This window comes from Nannospalax galili, unplaced genomic scaffold (genome assembly GCF_000622305.1).
Source record: "Nannospalax galili isolate Female #2095 unplaced genomic scaffold, S.galili_v1.0 scaffold290, whole genome shotgun sequence".
In the NCBI taxonomy this organism is placed as follows: Eukaryota; Metazoa; Chordata; class Mammalia; order Rodentia; family Spalacidae; genus Nannospalax; species Nannospalax galili.
In genome coordinates this window covers 6,155,315-6,174,103 of record NW_008331486.1, presented here as the reverse complement: position 1 = coordinate 6,174,103, position 18,789 = coordinate 6,155,315, and the positions used below count along the sequence as shown (strand labels likewise).

The following is an 18,789-nucleotide window of genomic DNA, read 5'->3' as shown; positions in this document are numbered from 1 at the left end:
TTATTTTGATATATCACAGTGAAAGATTTATCGTCCTCTTTTTTTTTTTTTTTTTTTTTTTTTTTCAAAAAAAAAAAAAAAAAAAAAAAAAAGAAAACAGTGTTTTGGAGATACATAGTACAAAATGCCAAACATGCTGTCACTCTTGTTACTGCGTACTCCATCAGGCACAGAACACTGTACCAACGTTAGCTCTGCTGCGTAGGGCATGTTGTGATTCTCCCCACTTTGTACTTCAGGAAAGGGAGGCTTAGACAGGCAAAATGGGTTTTTGAGAGTCCCCATTTGGCAAGGAAGATTGCCGGGATCTCCTTTTGAAGTGTGTCTCCAGACTTCTGGTCTCAAACGCCATGCTTGGAAAGAGAAAGTCCCTGGGATTAAAGTTGCTGTCGTGGAGCTGGGTTGCAGGGCTGTCCTGCCCTGCTTACTGGCTGCATTGTCCATCATCAGAGCATGTAGTTTTGAAATCAGGACAAAAGATAATTTTTAAAAAAGCATTAGTCTCTTTCTTTCCAAGCAATGAAGCTTTTTAACGTGACTGTAAGACTCCATTTTGTTAAATAGTTGAGAAGCTCCACAATCCTTACCACACAGAAGTTTAATTTCTTGGCAACAGCAATTCTATCAGTGCATCTCTATGCAATTTCTAGTCTCTTCATGGAGATATAAGTACCCTGAAAACAACTTTGCTGGAGGGCTTTGCTGGTGTTGAAGAGGCCAGAGAGCAGAATGGAAGAAACCATGATCCTGGGTATCTCCATCTGCTTTACAAAAGACCGCTGGATCCCAAGAGTGAGGCTCAGCTCCAGGTAGGTGAAGATATTTTAAGTCTGTTGAGAAGACATTAAAACTAATGCATTGCGACTATTGCTGTCTTTGCTCTTTTTTGAGGCGTGGGTTTAGGTGATTGACTCTTAGAAGCTGTTGATTTTCTGCTAGTAATTTAACCAAGCTTTCCATAAACTTCCTTACCTTACCAAGGCCATGGTGGCTAGAACGAGTGGAACCAGAGTCAGAACCTCTGCCAGTGCTGGCTCCATCACCTTTTACAGAGTTGCCTTTCCTGTATTCTTAGCTGTTCTTCATTCCTGCTTTAGCTAATTGGGTTTTATTTGCCTTAATGGGCAGGTGATCTTCCTCCCATTAGCCTGGAATCCCAGAGGGCCCGTGTAGGCTGTCCTGATCTTCCTCATCTCAGGCCCAGATCCATGGGCGTTAGAGTCCTCCTGCCACAGATGACTTGGGCAGCCTTTTTCATCCTGTGCCTGGTAGATTTCCAAGAGCAGGAAAGTGAGAGGCGTGGCCCCTTGTCCCAGAGGTCCCCTGCAGCCCTCTTGGACCGCTGACAGTCCCTCCTTCCACTGTGGGTGTTTCCTCCCATGTTTTGCTTGTCACATTACAGCCTCCTCTGCAGGTATGCCTCTTCCGCACTCTCCTGCATGCCCTCTCCACTCTCCTTCAGTTGCCAAGCTAATAAAAAACCACTCGGCTTCCCATTCATAAAGGAATAATTTTCTTTTTATGGTGCTAAATACATGATAATAGGAAACTAATATATTGAGCACTTACTATATACAAAGCAAAGATAGTGCAACTGTCCAGATTTCATAACTGATGAATCCTAGGTCCTTGAACCTGGGTCCTTGAACCATCTGACTTCAGAGCCTTTGCTCTTGGGTACTGTGCTAAGCAGTTTCTGCAGCTAGGTGACAACCAGAGACATGAATATAGCATGTGTGTGTTCCCACAGGACCACAGATGAGAGCACGTAAGCCCCTGAGCAGAAGTGTTTGTGACAGGTCTCACAGGAAACACTGGTTTCTGATGGACCACCAGTTGGTGTTAGCTAGTACAGAGCCATGGTCACGGCTGAAGAGGGCGAAGGACAGACCCTCCTCCACTCACCGAGCATTGATCTGAATACCAGTAAGGCTGGTGCTGCCTCCCTGGAACCAGCTTGCCTCCTTTTAAATGACATTTTCTGTTTTGTAGTTGAGACATTTACACTTATCTAAGCATAATTTGTAGACTGCATTCCAGCATGGTTAGATCCTTAACACATGTGACAAGCTCAGTCTGGAATGTGGCACGTTGTGTGCACATTTGACTGTTTAGTCTTTTTTTTTTTTTTTTTTTTTTTTTTTTTGTTTCTGTCTTTTTGAGACATGATCTCTCTTTAGCCCCAGCTGGCCTCCACTTGCTATGCAGACCAGGCTGGCTTTGAACTCACAGAGATCTGCCTGCCTCTGCTTCCCAAGTGCTGGGACTAAAGGCGTGCACCACCACGCTCTCATCTTTATCTTTAACGTTTGAAAGTCAAGTTGCATAGCCATGAAGGTTAACAATGCCCCAAGTTTGAAGAATGTTATTACAGGCTTAAGTAATAGGTGAACAAGAGTTGTGATAGTGGTAAATTGGGTTTCTGGTATGGGTACTCTGTGCTTTTGGGTTTTTTGGTTTGGGTTTTTCTTTTTTTTTTTAATGTGTATGAGTGTTCTGCCTGAATGTATATAAGCGTACCCATCATACAGTACCTGAGGAGGTCAGAAGAGAATGTTGGTTGGATCCCTTGGAACTGAAGTTACGGATGGTTGTTAGCTGACACGTGGGTGCTGGGAATTGCCTGGGTTCTCTGCAAGAGCAGCCAGTACTTAACTGCTGAGCCATCTCCCCAGCCCCCCTTTTGTGTTTTTGAGAAGTATTTCTCAAGTGGTGGAGATGACTTACATGTTCTATGATGTGAATAGATAGGATCAGAATTGTTTTCAGCACTGTTTGCAGTACAGTTTTGTCTGTGATGGTTAATTTCCTGGGTGGAGAGCAAAAGTAAATGGATGCACTGTGTCTGAGTACCAGCGTGCAGTGGAAAAGCCCCACGGGTCATGGTCCTTTCCAGGAGCTGAAAACCAAAATGGAGTGGAGCATTTAGTCCTTGGACCTGGAGCTGCCACACCCATTCTCTTTCCTTTTGCTCTGTCTCTGTCTGGATTTTCTGTTCTTCATTTTAATTATAAGGTTTTAATGGCTGATTAAAACCTAGTGTGTTTTCCCTGTTCATAGACTTCTCAGTAGAGAAATATTTCAGAATTATTTTGTCTGTTTTGATACATCTTCCCCCAAGCTAGCAGAAAAATTAGTCATTTGCCTTTTAATTTTTTCTTGTAGGAAATCCGGCGCCTTCATCAGTATGTGAAATTTGCTGTCCAAGATGTCAATGATGTTCTAGACTTAGAGTGGGATCGGCATCTGGAGCAGAAGAAGAAGCAAAAGTGAGCACACTGTCTCGTTGGCAAGGCTGCAGGAGGCATTGCCTTTGGCTTTCTTGAAAGATTGGGCAGAGCACATGTAACCCTCACAGCTTCCTCCTGATGGCCCTTTCATTTCTCAGTTCTACTTAAAAAAGTACCGAGTGATGGTGATCATAATTCACATGAATGAGTTGTATCACAGCACAATTCCCAAACTACATAGGACAGGGAATTTAGTTCACGTTAAAGTAATTGCCTACCATGCACGTGCAGGCTTACTTGATCTCCAGCATCACAGTACCTACAAAAGTACATAAAATACTATGTAACCACCGAATGCCATGTTCTCAATAAATTACATTAGATGCTTTTCATGTTGTATCACATGTAGAAAATAGATCATTATATCGTTGATTTTTAGGTCCGTATATAAAAATTAAGGTAGAACGCATTTTCCGTGATTTCAGTGGAAACGTACAAATGTGGAAAAGAGACTGGATGGAAGCCGATCTGTCAGTATTCATAGGTAGAGCTACAGTATTCTGGCCGGGCGTGGTGGTGCAGTCTTTAATCCCAGCACTCGGGAGGCAGAGGCAGGCAGATCTCTGAGATTGAAGCCAGCATGGTCTACATAGTGAGTTCCAGGACAGCTGGGGCTACAGGAGACCCTGTCGTAAAAAACCTAGAGGAGAAAAAAAAAAAACAAAAAAAAACATTACAGTATACGATTAAAGAGAGATTTTCATTTGTGTATTTGTCAGTATTCCCAAGTTGTCTTTTTGAGAAAATAACTTATTTTTGCTTGTTTTCTTTAGATTTGTATTGTTTGAGACAGGGTCTCAACTGTATAGCCATGGAACTTGATATGTAGACCAAGTTGGCCCCAAACCCACAGTGATCCACTTGCCTAAGGCATGCACAACCACCCCTGACTCTTGTGTTGTTGTGATGGTGGTGGTGTTCTTTTGGTTTTGGTTTTTGGGGTTTTTGAGAAAGGGCCTTACCTCGGTAGCCCAGGCTGGCCTGAGACTCTTGGCAGTCTTCCTGTCTCAGTCTTCAAGTGCTGGAATTACAGGTCTGAACATGTGTGGTTTGTTTTTTGGGTTGTTTTTGTTGTTGTTGTTGTTGTTTGACAGGATAGGCCAGAGTGGCCTCTATCTCACGAAGATCTGCCTGCCTCTGCCTCCTGAGGGTTGGTATTAAAGGCATGCGTCACCACTCCTGGCATCACACCTGGCTTTGAAAAAACATTTCTGATTAACGTGGCTCATTAAAAGGATGCTACAATGCATAAGGAGACCTTGCAGCCTAGTTTTCTGTCCCTGTATTCTGGAAGGAGTAGTGTGCAGTATACTGAGAGCCAAGAAGTACCCACAAGAAATTTGAAAGGATTATCAGCCCTTAAAGTGTTAGATTTCTGAAGAAAGCACTAAATTACTGTAATTAACACTCTACTGGACAAAACAAGTCCCAAACTGCTGATGTGTTGATTTGTTGCTGAGTTATGGGATCATGGAGCTTTTCCATGGGACAGTGGGTGTGTTCCAGAAACAGGTCTACAACATCTATAGCTCAGGAGACAGAATTGACCAAATGACACACGGTATGTGGAGATGGTGGAAAAGCCCAAGCAAAGGATCCTCAGCTTGGAGCAGTTGTCAGGAGACTGGCTGAGAGGTTCTCCCTGGCTCTGCCCAGGGGAGGATTCTGTAGACTGGATTCCCTGTCTCATTGGGTGTTTGGGCCCATTTAGAGGTGCCATAACTCACTCCTCTAGTTCTGATCCCCACAAGGCAGAGTGAGGCCTCTGCTCTGCTTCCAGCTCTTTGCTCATTAATAAGCAGGCTGTGCAGAAGCCAGCTTTGTGTTCTGACAGCTCTGTGTGTTTCCTTCTCCTAGCTCCTCCGGTTCTGGCTGCGGAGGTCTAGCACTTTACCGTGCAGCTTATTGCTCAGCACTTCTCCACTTCAGCCCTTCTTGAAATACCCCTTGCACCTAACTAAAAAGTCCTTTCTAAAAAGTGTTCTGTCACCAGAGCCCATCACTAGCTCAAATGCTTGTCTCTGAGGAAAGGAAAGAAAGCTGCATCTTTCTGTTCAGCATAAGCATATTTTAACTCTGTGACCAGTTATGTGGCAAGAGAGAGAGAGAGAGCATTGGAAAGAAACAAGCCAGGCATGAAGGTGCATGCCTGTAATCCCAGCACTCTGAAAGCAGAGGCAGGCGGGTCTCTGAGATCGAGGCTAGCCTGGTCTACATAGCAAGTTCCAGGACAGCTGGGGCTACAGGGAGACCCTGTCTCAATAAAAACCTAAAAATACAAAAAGCAGAGAAACCAGGTGGCTTATAGCTCACATAGGATTACTCATTTTGGTTTTAGTTGTATAATTTTTTCCTCAGGTTAATAGATAATTTTTTACTAGTGCTAAAGGGTTTATAATGAAAACTAGAAAAATCAAGACCTATCTCTCCACCCTTAGACCTGCCACCCAGCAGCAGCCACAGTCTTTCACTCACTCTTCGGGGCAGATGACCTCCCTGTTTCCAGCAACTGTGGTGTCTTAGAGTTCATTGGCCCCTACACACTGCCAGGGATCCAGCTACCTCTGCCTCCAGAGTGCTGGTATTGCAGGCCTCCAAACCCACACCTTGTTGTCTCCATTTTTATTGAGTAACTTGCATACAGAACGCCACAATCCCGAGTATGGAGGGATTTGCCCTGGTCTCGGCTCCTGCCTCGCTCCCACCGTTTTGCCCAGTTTCTCCTGTCCTTTGCTCCTTTGCTGCAGGCCTGGCCTACATCGTCTTAGCCTTATTTATTTATTTTTTTTCAATTTTATGTGCATGAATGTTAATGCCTACATGTTTGTAAATGCACCTTTGTGGTGCAGTGCCCTCGGAGGACTGAAGAGGGTGTTGAATCCTCTGGAACTGGAGTTACAGACGGTTAGCCGCCATATGGGTTCTTGGAATTGAATCTGTGTCTTCTGCAAGAGCAGCCAATGCTCTTAGTGGCTGAGCCATCTCTCCAGCCCCAGTCTTAGTGTTTTAAAAAATTTGTCTCTACATCTTTCTCTCTTAGATCTTCATCCCCCTTATACTTACTACTGTTTTCTTGACATTTCTTGTCCACTTGTGGGTCTCCATTTTACTTTGCTGATATAATCATGGTCCTGTGTTCTGTGGGGTTGAGGAGAGCTGTTGGTGTCTTCTTTTTTTCTTCCTTGTAATCAGGCGCCTGCTGGTACCAGAGCGAGAGACACTGTTCAACACACTAGCCAACAACCGGGAAATCATCAACCAACAGAGGAAGAGGTTGAATCACCTGGTAGACAGTCTCCAGAAGCTCCGTCTTTATAACCAGACGTCCTCATGGAGCCTGCCTTCAACGTTTGTCAATCAGAGTACTCACAGGTATGCGAGAACTCAGTGTTCCGTCAGGACTGGTGGGTGCGTGAATCAGTAGTTAAGGAACAATGTGAAGTAGTCTGAGAGTGGCTCAGGTGTGAATTTGAAAGTGAGTGCTGGCTCTCAGCTGGTCCTGGTCCGGTTCTTCACCCGCCCTGAACCCTCAGTTCCTTTGCTTGGAAAGATAGGGATACCAATACCTACCTTTTGGATTTGTTGGGGAGTTAAGTCCACAATGCGTGGAACATTGTGCCAGATGAAAATAGGTGCTCAGTAGGCTCCAGCAGTTACCAGTGACACTGTGGTTGCTTTGCTGATGATAGCTTAATAGGGTTGCATTTTCTATCTTGCCTCAGAAGTCAGATTTGCCACTCTGCTTGCCCGTGGAGACATTCAGGTCTGTGCAGTTAGGCACTTTACCCCCAAACTTACTCAGCTGGCTTCATGTTTCTGCTTTTAGGCCGCTCACATATTTTAGTTGCCCTTCTCTTGTGGTGCCATGTTAGTGTTGTGGTACTGAAGTTGTTGTCCTTCCTCTTAACGTGAGTTGAGATGGAGTCCTTCTGTAGCCTCCCGCTTCTCTCTTGGGAATCGTGTGTGTGCTCCCTCAGTTTGCTCAGCTCTTGGGTTTAGGTATTACACTGTCCTGTTTCAGTTTTGACAGTGACCTCGAAAGCCTGCGCAATGCTCTGCTAAAAACCACCATTGAATCTCACACCAACCCCTCTCCCAAAGTACCAGGTAAATGCCCCTCTTAGTCTCCTAGCATGGTTTCTGCTCTAAACTGGCTCTAAAGCTGAACCTTCAGCATTGTGGATCAATGAATTTCTTGCAGCTAAACTGTCCCCTGCGAAACAGGCCCAGCTGAGGAACTTCTTGGCTAAGAGGAAGACCCCACCAGTGCGATCCACTGCTCCAGGTAAAGGGACCATATAGTACTGGGGTGCAGTAGAATTGAGGTGTCACTTTTGCCTTTAATGAGGGATAAAGAAAATGTTCTCCAAATTTGTTTTCTATCTGAATATTGGAATAAGCAGCAGCTCGTGTCCTGGATGAAACACTCGAGGTTGTTGTTTGGGCTTTGGTCGCATGCAGTGCCCAGGTGACATGGCAGTGATTCACAAGGGCATGGGGTCAGCTGAATTGGAGCCTCATTCGCTCTGTCTTATGTGGGTTTTCAGCAGCACTGCACTGGAGGAAATCTACCTTGAGAAAGAAAAACTACATTGATAATTTTAAATACCTGCTAAGGGCTCATCTGGTAAAGGCACTTGCCACCAAGCCTAATGACCTGAGTTGGATTCCTGGGACAAATATGGTGGAACGGAGAAGACAGGCTTCTTCTGCAAGTTGTTCACTGACTTCCACATGTCCTGTGGTATACACAGAGTAAATAAATAAAAATACTGAAAATTAAAAATACTTGCTGAAAAGCAGAAATCAAACAGATGAAATGTTCTTTTTAAGAATTATCTAGATAATTCCTTGAATTTTTTTTTTTTCCTTTTAGTGCTGGGGGTCAAACCCAGACCCTGTACTTGTTAACCCATCTCTCCACCAAAGCAATGAGCTACATCCCATCCCTTAATTTTTTTGTTCTTACTTTTGCTCTTTGGAGATAGGGTCTCATGTAACCTAGGTTGACCTCAAACTATGTAGCTGAGGATATGTTGAGGATCTGTTGGTGAAGGTCTGAAGAAAAGGGAACCTTCATGTGCTGTTAGTGGGACAAACCCTTAACAGAATATCTGATTGTAGCTTTGTGATTAACCCCTTAGACTGAGGTTTGTGTCACTCTTTGCTCATTCATTCAGCAGATTTGGTTGCTTTTGTTCCAGACAGTGATAAATAAGAGAATCAAGGCTTCTGAACACAGAGTTTTGAATCAAGAGACTGTAGACATTGAGCTGAAAGCCTCACTGTCTGTTTGGTGGGAAGGGTGACTCAGCATGGAAACGCCCCCTTTTTTGAGACCAGGATCTTCTGTAGTCCATGCTGACCTTCAGTTTATTGTGTAACTGATGATGCTGTTGAACTTAATGATCCCCCTGCCTCCACGACCTAAGTGCTAGGACTCTAGGCATATGCCACCACCACGGTTTGCGTGTAAACATTTTTTAATTTTTAAAATTGTAGCTTGTATCACACAGAAAAGTACACAAAACGAAAACGAAAGTCTGTGTAACCTCTACCCAGGTTAAGAAACAGAGTTGCCAGATCCTACAAACACCTCTTGGGGCTGGAGAGATGGCTCAGTGGGTAGAGAGCTCACTCTGCAAGTGTAAGGACCTGAATTTGAATCCCTAGCACCCACTTAAAAGATGGACATGACTGTGCTCAAGGCAAGAAGGTGAAGAGCCATAGAGGAAGACTCTTAATGTTCTGCTCTAGCCTTCACATACATGTGCATGGGCACATACACACACAAATTGCATGCATGTACACACACACACACATACACAAATCCTCTTACACATTCCACTTCTCTAAGGTATTGTTATGTAGACATATAAGAAAGTTATGTTTTTGTTTATACTTATTTTAATTTGACATTGTTATTTTTAATTTATTATTTTGAAAAACAGTTGAACACCCCCCCCCACATTAAAAAGAATATAGGGACTAAACACTTCATTACCCTCCACCTGTGTAGGATGGCTCATGACTTGACACTAGTTTGAGTTTGATGGATCTTTCTACTTTACCATGAGGTGAAAGTGTGCTCACTAAGCCACTTTGTTTTCCAATTTTAGGACCGTGTTTAATAAATTATACAAGATAATATTTTCTTAAATTTCTTTTTTATTTATTACTATTATTATTATTTTTTTTTTTTACATGTATGAGTGTATTGCCTGCATGTAGGTAAGTGCACCGGTGTCATGCAATACCCGCAGAGGTCAGAAGAGTCTGTTGGATCCCCTGGGACTAGAGTTACGGACAGTTGTTAGCTGTCATGTGGGTGCTGGGATTTGAACCCAGTGCTTCTGCAAGAACAGTCAGTGTTCTTAACCGCTGAGCCATCTCTCCAGCCCCAGTACTCAATACTTTCTTAAAAATAGGTTTTGTGTTAGTGATGTACCCAACCGTAGGCTAACATAAGCATTCTGAGCACATTAGTGTAGATCAGCTAAGCTGTGGTGTTTGTAGCCGAGGTGTATTGAATGCCCCTTGACTCCTGTTTTCAGCTTACACTAGGCTTATCAGGTGTAACCTTGTAGTAACTCAAGAAGCATCTTTGCTTCCCAGTTACCAATTGCCACAGTTGCTTTGTTTCTCACTTCTCCTCTGTACATTATAATTGTTTTTTGGTGCTAGGGATCAAAGCCAGGGCTGTACACATGATAGACAAATGCTCTTGGACTGGGCTTACAACCCAACTCTGTCTTTTGTTTGTTTTTCTTGAGCTATTTAGAGGGAAGACATAAGGTGACATGACCCCCAGAGAACTTGGGCTTTATATTAGTTTTCTTTGGATGCCATAACAAATCACTACGAACTTAGTGACTTATAGCACCATCTACTATTTTAGCATGCTGCAGACCTGAGACCACATGCCCTGTTCCACAGGATACAGAGGCTGGACTCAAGGTGTTAGCTATGCTTGGCTTCTCCATGGAAGCTGTGGGGAGGTGCCACTTGTAAGCTCCTGGAGGTTGCAGTCCCCCTGCAGCTGCAGGATGAGGCATTTGTCTCCTCTGTGTGTTCTCTGCACCCTCATCTGCAGCCCGGCATTGCACAGGAGTGCCCTTGCTCCAGATCTGTCTTCCTGAACATTCCCCACAACCCCACATTGCACACTCGAGCGTGCGTGTGTGTGTGTGTGTGTGTGTGTGTGTGTGTGTGTGTGTGTGTGTGAGACAGACTGCACTCATATGCAAGTCAGAGGACAACCCATGGGAGTCAGTTCTCTCCTTCCACCATGTGGATTTCAAGGATTGAACTCAGATCATCACCCTTGGCGGCAAGTGCCTTTTACCCACTGAGCCATCCTGCCAACCCTTTTCCCTGTGCTTTTAAGGATTCGTGGGATTTTACCTGTGTTAAGGTCAACAGATGAGTAGCAGGCAAAGAATTCCTTTTGCCAGCTCCCATAACGTGGCCGTGTGTATGAGGCTCCAGAGTGGTAATTCTGCCTGGCATAGGGCCCATCTCATGCAGCAGTGTTGAGAGCATGCTCTTTGAAGGTAGGTGCGCAGGGGCTTGAATTCTGCCACTTACCAACTTTGTAGTGTTAGGCAAACTACTTAACCTTTGTAAGCATTAGCCATAAGTTCAGATATTAGTGATTTTAAATTAGATTGTATAGATTAAATGGGACAGTGAATGCAGGTGCTTTGCACCCCACCTAGCACCAAGCAAGTTCTCAGTACATGGGAACTGCAGCTTAACTGATACACTGGTGCTTTTCAGTGGCCTGCCGCAGGTTATTTGCCTCAGATACTCCAGTACAGTAATCTACAACATGGTAACGACAGCTACCTATGTCCATTGAACACTTGAAATGTAGCTAGTGCATCTGAGAAATGGAATTTTCTTATTTATACTTAACTACTTTAAATTTTTTTATTTTATGTGTATGAGTATATTGCCTGCATATATGTACGTGCACCTATGTCATGCGATGCCTGAGGTCAGAAGAAGGCATTGGATCACCTGGAACTAGAGTTATGGACAATTGTTAGCTGCCATGTGGGGTGCTGGGAATCAAACCTGGGTCCTTTGCAAGAGCAACCAGTGCTTTTAACCACTGAGCCATCTCTCCAGCCCCTGTACTTAATTACTTTAAATACCCAGTGTGACTGTGAGCAGCACAGCTCTGCAACATGGCATTGGTTTATGTTGCACTTACATTATGACATTAAAATCTTGTAATGAGCCTACAGGACAGACAAATCAGTAAAGATTGAGTGCCTCTTTGAATAACTTGGGGAGAAAGGGGGTTAGGTGTTCTGTGTGATTGTGTTTTGCCCAGTGTGTGGCAGTAGCATGCATTGTGAAGATCATGGTATGGTGGAAGGTAGCATGGCGTAAGACCTGACTTTGTAGTTTAAAGAAAAAAAGCAAAGAAGCCAGAGTTAAATTTCATTTTGAGGTGGTGGGTTTACCCCCAGTAGACTGATTCACAAGAATCACTGGGTTCATCTGGAAAAGCATGAGACACTCAGACTGAGGCCGTTCTGACTTTTGCAACCTGTCAGGCATGTTCTTGGGTTATTGTTGGAAAACAGTAATGGTATGACTGTTCGCCCTGTCCTGGAAGCTGCTCTGTTCCTTTTCTAATATAGACTTTTTCCTCCTGGTAAAAGCTCGCGGTCTCTTGCTTTTCCATCGGCATTTATGCTGTCTCCCTTTTTTCCGTCTTTTGTCTAATAGGCTGGCCTTACACTGTGCAACTTAGTTTTTCAAAGCATTTTTGAGCAAAGACCCCAAACTCCCTTTGTCCACAGTTAGCAACAACTATTTCCACTTAAATGTATAATAAAATTGCTTTTTGAGTTGTCTAAATGATGTTTTGGGGGCCTTGGGGGGGTGTAGCCAGCCTGTCTCGGTCAGCCTTCCTGTCTCAGAGATACTACGAAGACTTAGATGAAGTCAGCTCCACATCGTCCATCTCCCAGTCTCTGGAGGGAGAAGATGCCCGGCCACCATGCAAAGAGGAGGAGACTGTTGTCCAGGTCCCTCGGCATGCCCCTGTGGTCCGCACACCTTCCATCCAGCCTGGTCTCCTGCCCCAAACGATGCCTTTCGCGAAGTCCCATCTGATTCATGGCTCTTCACCTGCTGTGATGGGAACTCCCAGTGAGTCGATCAGGAAAAAGGAAACTTTCATCCATGTTCTTTTCTAACTCATGAAGAAACTGTAACTGGGGTTTAGACTGACTTAGACCACTGAGATTCTAGCTCATTTCTGCTAACAGAAGACTAATTAAAAAACTGCAACTTCCCCTTGAAAGTGTTTGGGAGGGCCACTATGGATTAGGACTCTCCAGTTAAGCTGCAATAGCTGTACTGTGACATTGTTTTGTCTTTTAATATATTTTTTTCAGGGATAATAGGAAAGGAATGTTCATCTCAGGGTAAAGCAGCATCCATGCTTTTGTCTTGCAGTGCAGGTTATTCCAGCCTCCTGGGGCACCCTGGCACGTAGCTCCCAGCTGCAGTGCAGTGTCAGAGTGGCTTCTAGCAGAAAACATGCATGTTTGTGAGATACTGGAATGACTCAGTTTTACAGGAGATCAGAGCCTGTGTCTATGAATGTTCTCAGCACCAGTTCAGGGGAAATGGCTGCCTAGCTTTTAGCTGATGGTAGAGTTGGAGAGGCACACAGTCTGGTGTCTTTAAAAAACTCAGATGCCAGACTGTCAATTTGCTGGTACTTTTCTATGTTGGTGCTTAAGAATTTTTATTTAAGCATTTTTCCTGTGGTCTAACATTGAATTTACCATCTTAACTTTGTATCGCCCCCGCACTGACGTACTTTTTCAAATAATTGTTCTTTTCCTTTCAGTAGCTACATCTACTAGCAAAACTATCCCTCAAGGAGCTGACAGTACAATGCTGGCAACAAAAACCGTGAAGCACGGAGCACCTGGTCCTTCCCATACCGTCGCAGCTCCCCAGGCAGCTGCCGCTGCAGCCCTGAGACGGCAAATGGCCAGTCAGACACCAGGTAAAGGCCCCACACCTGGGAAAGCAATTAGGAGCTTCCTGAGCCACAGGTGTGGACTGGGGCAGGCGACAACTGGCTTTCTTTGCTGTGCTTCAGAAGACAAGGCTGGCAAGATGGCCCTCACCCCGTGGGAACAGAGTGCCCAGGAAGAGACTAGGTCTCACATTTTTCCCTTTGAAGGGGCAGTATTTGATCTGCCATGTTTACTTACCCTGAAAATCGGTGGGTTTTGATAATATTGATCAAATATTACTACTTTTGAATGATGATATCTACCCTGGTCCTAACCTGGATCTTGGAATTTAGTCTATCTAATAACATTAGAATCCTGTTTTAAGGATCCTAGCACCTGAGAGGGAAGGTGTTGGTGTGTCTGTGTTTGAGTGGTGTGCGATTCAAAGGAGTGAGAGTTACCTGAGGAGTAGAACTCTGGCTCCAACCCTGTTCTCTTTCATTTTCAGAACAGCTCTTTCTTAACATTATAGATTCAGCCTTTGCAGAGGGGCTGATCTGCACTAACATTTTGTCAATGGTTTGTTGTTATCCAACTTTTTCTAATCAGGATTTAACAGTTTGGATAGTTGGGCCTACAGACTAATCTTCACTAGTTTGGCAAGCCGGTAGTTCTCTTTCACCTCGCCAAGCAGGTGGCAGTGTTACTGGCATTTAGTGAGTCCAGGACGGGAATACCACAGAAGAATCTTAAAACACAGAGAACACCTCCACAAGAAAGAGTTCTCTAGCCCCCAAGTGTAAATAGTGCCAAGGCTGGAAAACTGTTATGAGCCAAATATTTTAACTTGTGATTTTGATACAGGCAGAAAAGAATTATGAGCTAGTTGGAGTGGCTCACACATATATTCCAAGCACTCAGGGGCTGACATAGGCAGACAAGTTCAAGGCCAGTCTGGGCTATATAATGAGTTTCAGATCAGCCTGAGCTACAAAGTGAACCTCTGTCTCGAAAAAAACAGAAAAAGAAAAAAAATCAAAAGTTAGAATTCATTAAAAAGTAGTAAATATGAAATTTCTAAGAAAAGTTCAAATATAACCCTCTTAAGACATAAACTAAACATATACTAAAAAGTAAAGGCAAAATAGCTTTACAGCACCTTAAAACTCTGAGAACATAACAGCTCTTTCATCTCTTTGTTATATGGACAGGCAGAATCTTGGCATCACATAGCTCAGGCCCCAACTCTAGCTGATTATGTGTAAAGTTACTTTAACTGTCAGAGAGGCTGACAGAGAGCCTCAACAGTTGAGAGCACAGGCTGCTCTTGCAGAGGACCCGTGTTCTGTTCCCAGTACCCACATGGTGGCTCACAACCATCTATAACTCCAGTCCCGGTCTTCTGGCCTCTCTGGACACCATACACACAGATGGTGCATATGTATATATGTAGGCAAACACTCATAAAATAGAAATAAATCTTAAAAATAAGGGTCTTCAGGGTTTGAGGTCGTATACTCACAGGAAGAAGGGCTGTGACCTCCATTATCTCTTGGAACAATTTTTCTAAGATGTAGGTAGGTACCTTCAAGCATGAAGATGAATTCTGTGCAGTGTAGGCAACTTTTTCCCAGCTCTTTCTCTAACCAAGGGAGTCTCCACACATTCCACAGGCTACCTGGGATGTGTCCTGAAGAGACCCCAGAGCTTTGCTCTCAGGCCTTCCTAGTTGTTAATTACAGAAGTCATTATGGGTTATTGGATGCAATGGAAAATTATTAAAACTAAATAAGGTAGATGTTAGACATATCCCTGTTGCTATCCCATAATTCAGGCCTTTTGATCTCTTCTCCCATTCTTTTCCAAGCTGTTTTCCACCTTATTATGTCAGTCTGTCTGTCTCATTAAGCATGAGCCCCAATAGACAAGCTGCACTTTAGACAGGATTTGCATCTGTACACCACGCACAGAGCCTGGCACGTCCTAAGCCCATGGGAAAGGAGAACAGATGAGTGAATGGCAGCAGTCCTGAACTGGAGGCAGTTAATCCTCTGGCTTTTGTTGCCCCTTTCAAGGTGAGCCAGCAGCTCTGCAGAAAGCTGGTCCAGTGTACATTTGACTAGATTGTGTGTGTTGTTAATGGATTGGGCCAGGTGTTCCATGGACCACACTGCTGAGGACATTTCCTTTCTGTAGTAAGGTTGCAGTCTGCCTGAGCTCCTGTCCCAGGTACTCATTTTTAGTTAGAATTTTTGACCCATTACCAGAATTAATGTGGTTCTGTCTGTCTCCCTTATTTCTATAGCTGTGAGTACTCTGACGGAATCAACTTTGAAGAATGTCCCTCAAGTCGTGAATGTACAGGAGTTGAAGAGTAATTCTGCAGCCCCGTCTGTGGCCATGGGGTATGTCACAGTTCTTTTGTGTTCAGGACAGCGGTTAACTGTTGTGGAGGTGAGCTGCCTGCAGGGAGCAGCCCTGCCTCACCCGTGCCTATTTTTAGGAAGTTGTACTTTTCAACTTGCTAGGAGCAGTCATCACCTCATATCCTGTAGTCCATGTATAGTCCCAGCTTGCTGTTTGCTGGTTGGAAGTCTCCATGGGTACCCATTAAGCTGTTAATCAGGTGTGAAATTTGTTATACCTACCTTTGCTTAAAATGTTCTTGGGGTTCCAGAATTGACATTTCAAGTCCTGCTGACTGCTGATTCTGAAAACAGTGGTAATCTTGAGATTGATCGTGTCCTCCTTCACTTCCTCTCTCCCAACATTTTGTTCTTTAAATTTTACTTGCCTTTTTTGTGAAGAAATGGTGTTTTGTGTTTGCAGAACTTCCACTTCTCCACCCTGTTTTAGGTGAGATCCTTCCATAGTTCACTTGCCTTTGGTCCACACCAGGACTGAGAACAGAAAGTGCCAATTCCCTCCCATGGCTTCCAGCATCATGAATCATAGTGCGTGCCTGTGCCCTGCTCACTAGACACAGGCTGGGAGCTACACTCCCCCTGGACCAGCCTTTGTGCTGTTGGAAGAGTTGGCAGGACATTTCTTTGGTCTGAATAGGAGGATCATTGAAGATCAGTGTTTTTCAGGGAGTCAGTGTCTGGTGCCCATGAGTAGTCCATGGCAAGAAGGGCAGCTGCAGGCCCTGCTTTCTACATAGCATGCCCACTCTACCCCCACCACAGAGCAGCCTGCCCAGGGCTCCATTTTCACTTTGCTGAGCTGTTTTACTGGGCTTCTCTTTTCTCCGTGCTGGTCCACTTAGCAACACTGCCTGCTGTAGGAATTTTTTGGTTATCTTAGGGCCAAACTAATAGCCAAAAAAACAAGTTTTCCCTCTTTCCTATCTCATAATGATGGGTAGCCTTGGAATACCAGTTTAGACCAGGGTCAGTATTTGTGGTCGTTGTGAACTGAAGTTAACCGTGCATCGGTTTGGGAACTCTTATCTAGCACATTCGCATCATGCACAAGGCAGAGGAGCCTCCAAAAGGCTGGGTGTGTAAGGCTGGGTGCTGCAGTGTGTTCACAGTGTGCTCTGGATTTCCAGATACTTGGCCAACCACAGAAGTGCCTCTCACACCTCACTGTGCTTAGGCTTGCCTCCCTCTGACGGCTCCTTTTGAACTGATCTCTGATGGCATTCTAGGCACACAAAACTGCATTTATTCTTTTTTCAACAAGAAAAGTAGACAAAAAATAGTTTGAAAAGAATCCTGAAAAAAATTCTCTTTTTGCCCAAAATTGGACTCTAGTATAATTAATTATTGAACGTATATTCCTAGCTTGATACTAAAGTACTTCCTTTTTATTTTAAATGTGTGTGTGTGTGTGTGTGTGTGTGTGTGTGTGTGTGTGTGTATTCCATGTCACACTGTCACATATGCAGATCAGAGGACAACTTGAGGGAGTCAGTTCTCCCCTTCTACAGGTCAGTTTCAGGGATCGAACTTAGCTCATCAAGCTTAGCAGCATGTGCCTTTATACACCAAACCATCTCATATAATTCTTTTAATAATCATTTTTCAATAATTGATAAACTTGAAAAAATTCACAAGTGGAAAGGTATTTATTGCCTCCCACATAGGAAAGAGTGAGGAAATGTATTCAGTGTAAAATGACCCTTTAAGCAGTTTGTCTCCTAAATGTTTAATTTTGCGTTTAACTGATCCTAAGTGGTATCTTACAGACTTATTGTAGGATTAACTTATGTGCTTCTGCCCCTGGTACATAGTAGAGTCATGGGGCTGTCCATCTACTTATTGACTAGCTGTCCTTTTTCTTACTGTGGTTGGCTAGAGCAAATCATGACTGTTAGTGCTCAGTCACTTGTTCAGCAGACAGATGCAGCAGATCAGTTAGGAATGTGATGCCTGAGGGTTAGAGAACAGTAGTGAAAGAGCATGCCAAGTCCCTGCCCTCATAGCAGGCATCTCTTGCCAAGGAGATAGCCACAGAACAACCAGTTACACAGTTGCTTGTTGCTGTGTAGGACGGTGGTGCAGGAGCAGTCCAGGGAACTAGGAAGGTGTAGGAGGCAGCCAGGCAAACTGGGAAAGAGTTGGGTAAGGAGATGTTTTAGCTGGATTTTGAGGATGACCAGAGCAGACAGTGTTCTGGACATGGGACGCAGAGTGTGCAGGAACCAAACCCAGGAGAGAGCAGAGTGCAGTTGAAGCACAGGTAAAAGAAAGTCAGGGTAGCTAGAGTCTTGTCGGGAAGCGAGTGAAAATCAAGTAAGTGGGTCAAAAAAGTGGTGGGATTTTGATTTAGGGGTTTTATTTTTTTTATTTATTTATTTTTTTTTTTTGGCTTTTATCTCTTTGAGACATGGTCTCCCTGTAGTAGCTCCAGCTGACCTGGAACTCTCTAGGTAGACCAGGCTGGCCTTGAACTCACAGCGATCTGCCTACCTCTGCCTCCCAAGTGCTGGGATTAAAGGCGTGCGCCACCATGCCCAGCTAGTGGTGAGGTAATCTTGGAGGAGTTGTGGGAGGGGGAATAGGATCAAAATACATTTATGGAACTCTTGAAGAATTAATAAATTTACAAATTCTGAAGCTGATGAGATGTCTCAGAGATCAAGAGCCCTGGCTACTCTTGCAGAGGATCTGGGTTCGGTTCCTAGCACCCACAGCCATCTGTAACTCCATATTGGGGTCATAGAAAATAAAGCAACAACAGATTTTCTGAATGCACGAGGACCAAAAATTAACTTAAATATGTAACAAGCTGAAGGTGTTCCTGGCAGCACTCACCCCTGTTGCATCCCAGGACTCCGCTGTAGCCTTGGTTAGGAACACATGTGCACTTTGCACTGCATGCTGTCATACCATGCTATGCCACTGAACACTGAAACACCTCAGCTTGGGTTCCAGATTACTGTGTGTTATAGCTGCAGTGTTTTTGCCTGCATCCAGTTCCAGGGGATCTGATGCCCTCTTCTGGCCTCCACAGGCATTATACAATATAGGTGCACTTAACATACATGTAGGCAAAATACT

General features: G+C 44.2%; 1 protein-coding gene across 4 annotated transcripts in view; it reads left to right on the top strand.

Annotated features, from left to right (window-relative positions):
* The window catches only part of Nup214 (nucleoporin 214), a 96,079-nt gene that overhangs the window by 29,088 nt on the left and 48,202 nt on the right, over positions 1-18,789 (top strand). For 3 of the 4 annotated variants that reach the window (XM_029560051.1, XM_008825673.3, XM_008825660.3), the window contains 8 exons: positions 651-809; positions 3,166-3,269; positions 6,483-6,662; positions 7,312-7,397; positions 7,492-7,575; positions 12,195-12,458; positions 13,168-13,329; positions 15,588-15,687. In XM_029560051.1, coding sequence (XP_029415911.1) covers positions 651-809; positions 3,166-3,269; positions 6,483-6,662; positions 7,312-7,397; positions 7,492-7,575; positions 12,195-12,458; positions 13,168-13,329; positions 15,588-15,687 — 1,139 coding nt within the window. The remainder of the gene's footprint in view (positions 1-650; positions 810-3,165; positions 3,270-6,482; positions 6,663-7,311; positions 7,398-7,491; positions 7,576-12,194; positions 12,459-13,167; positions 13,330-15,587; positions 15,688-18,789) is intronic. The other variant, XM_008825664.3, reaches the window with a different exon arrangement.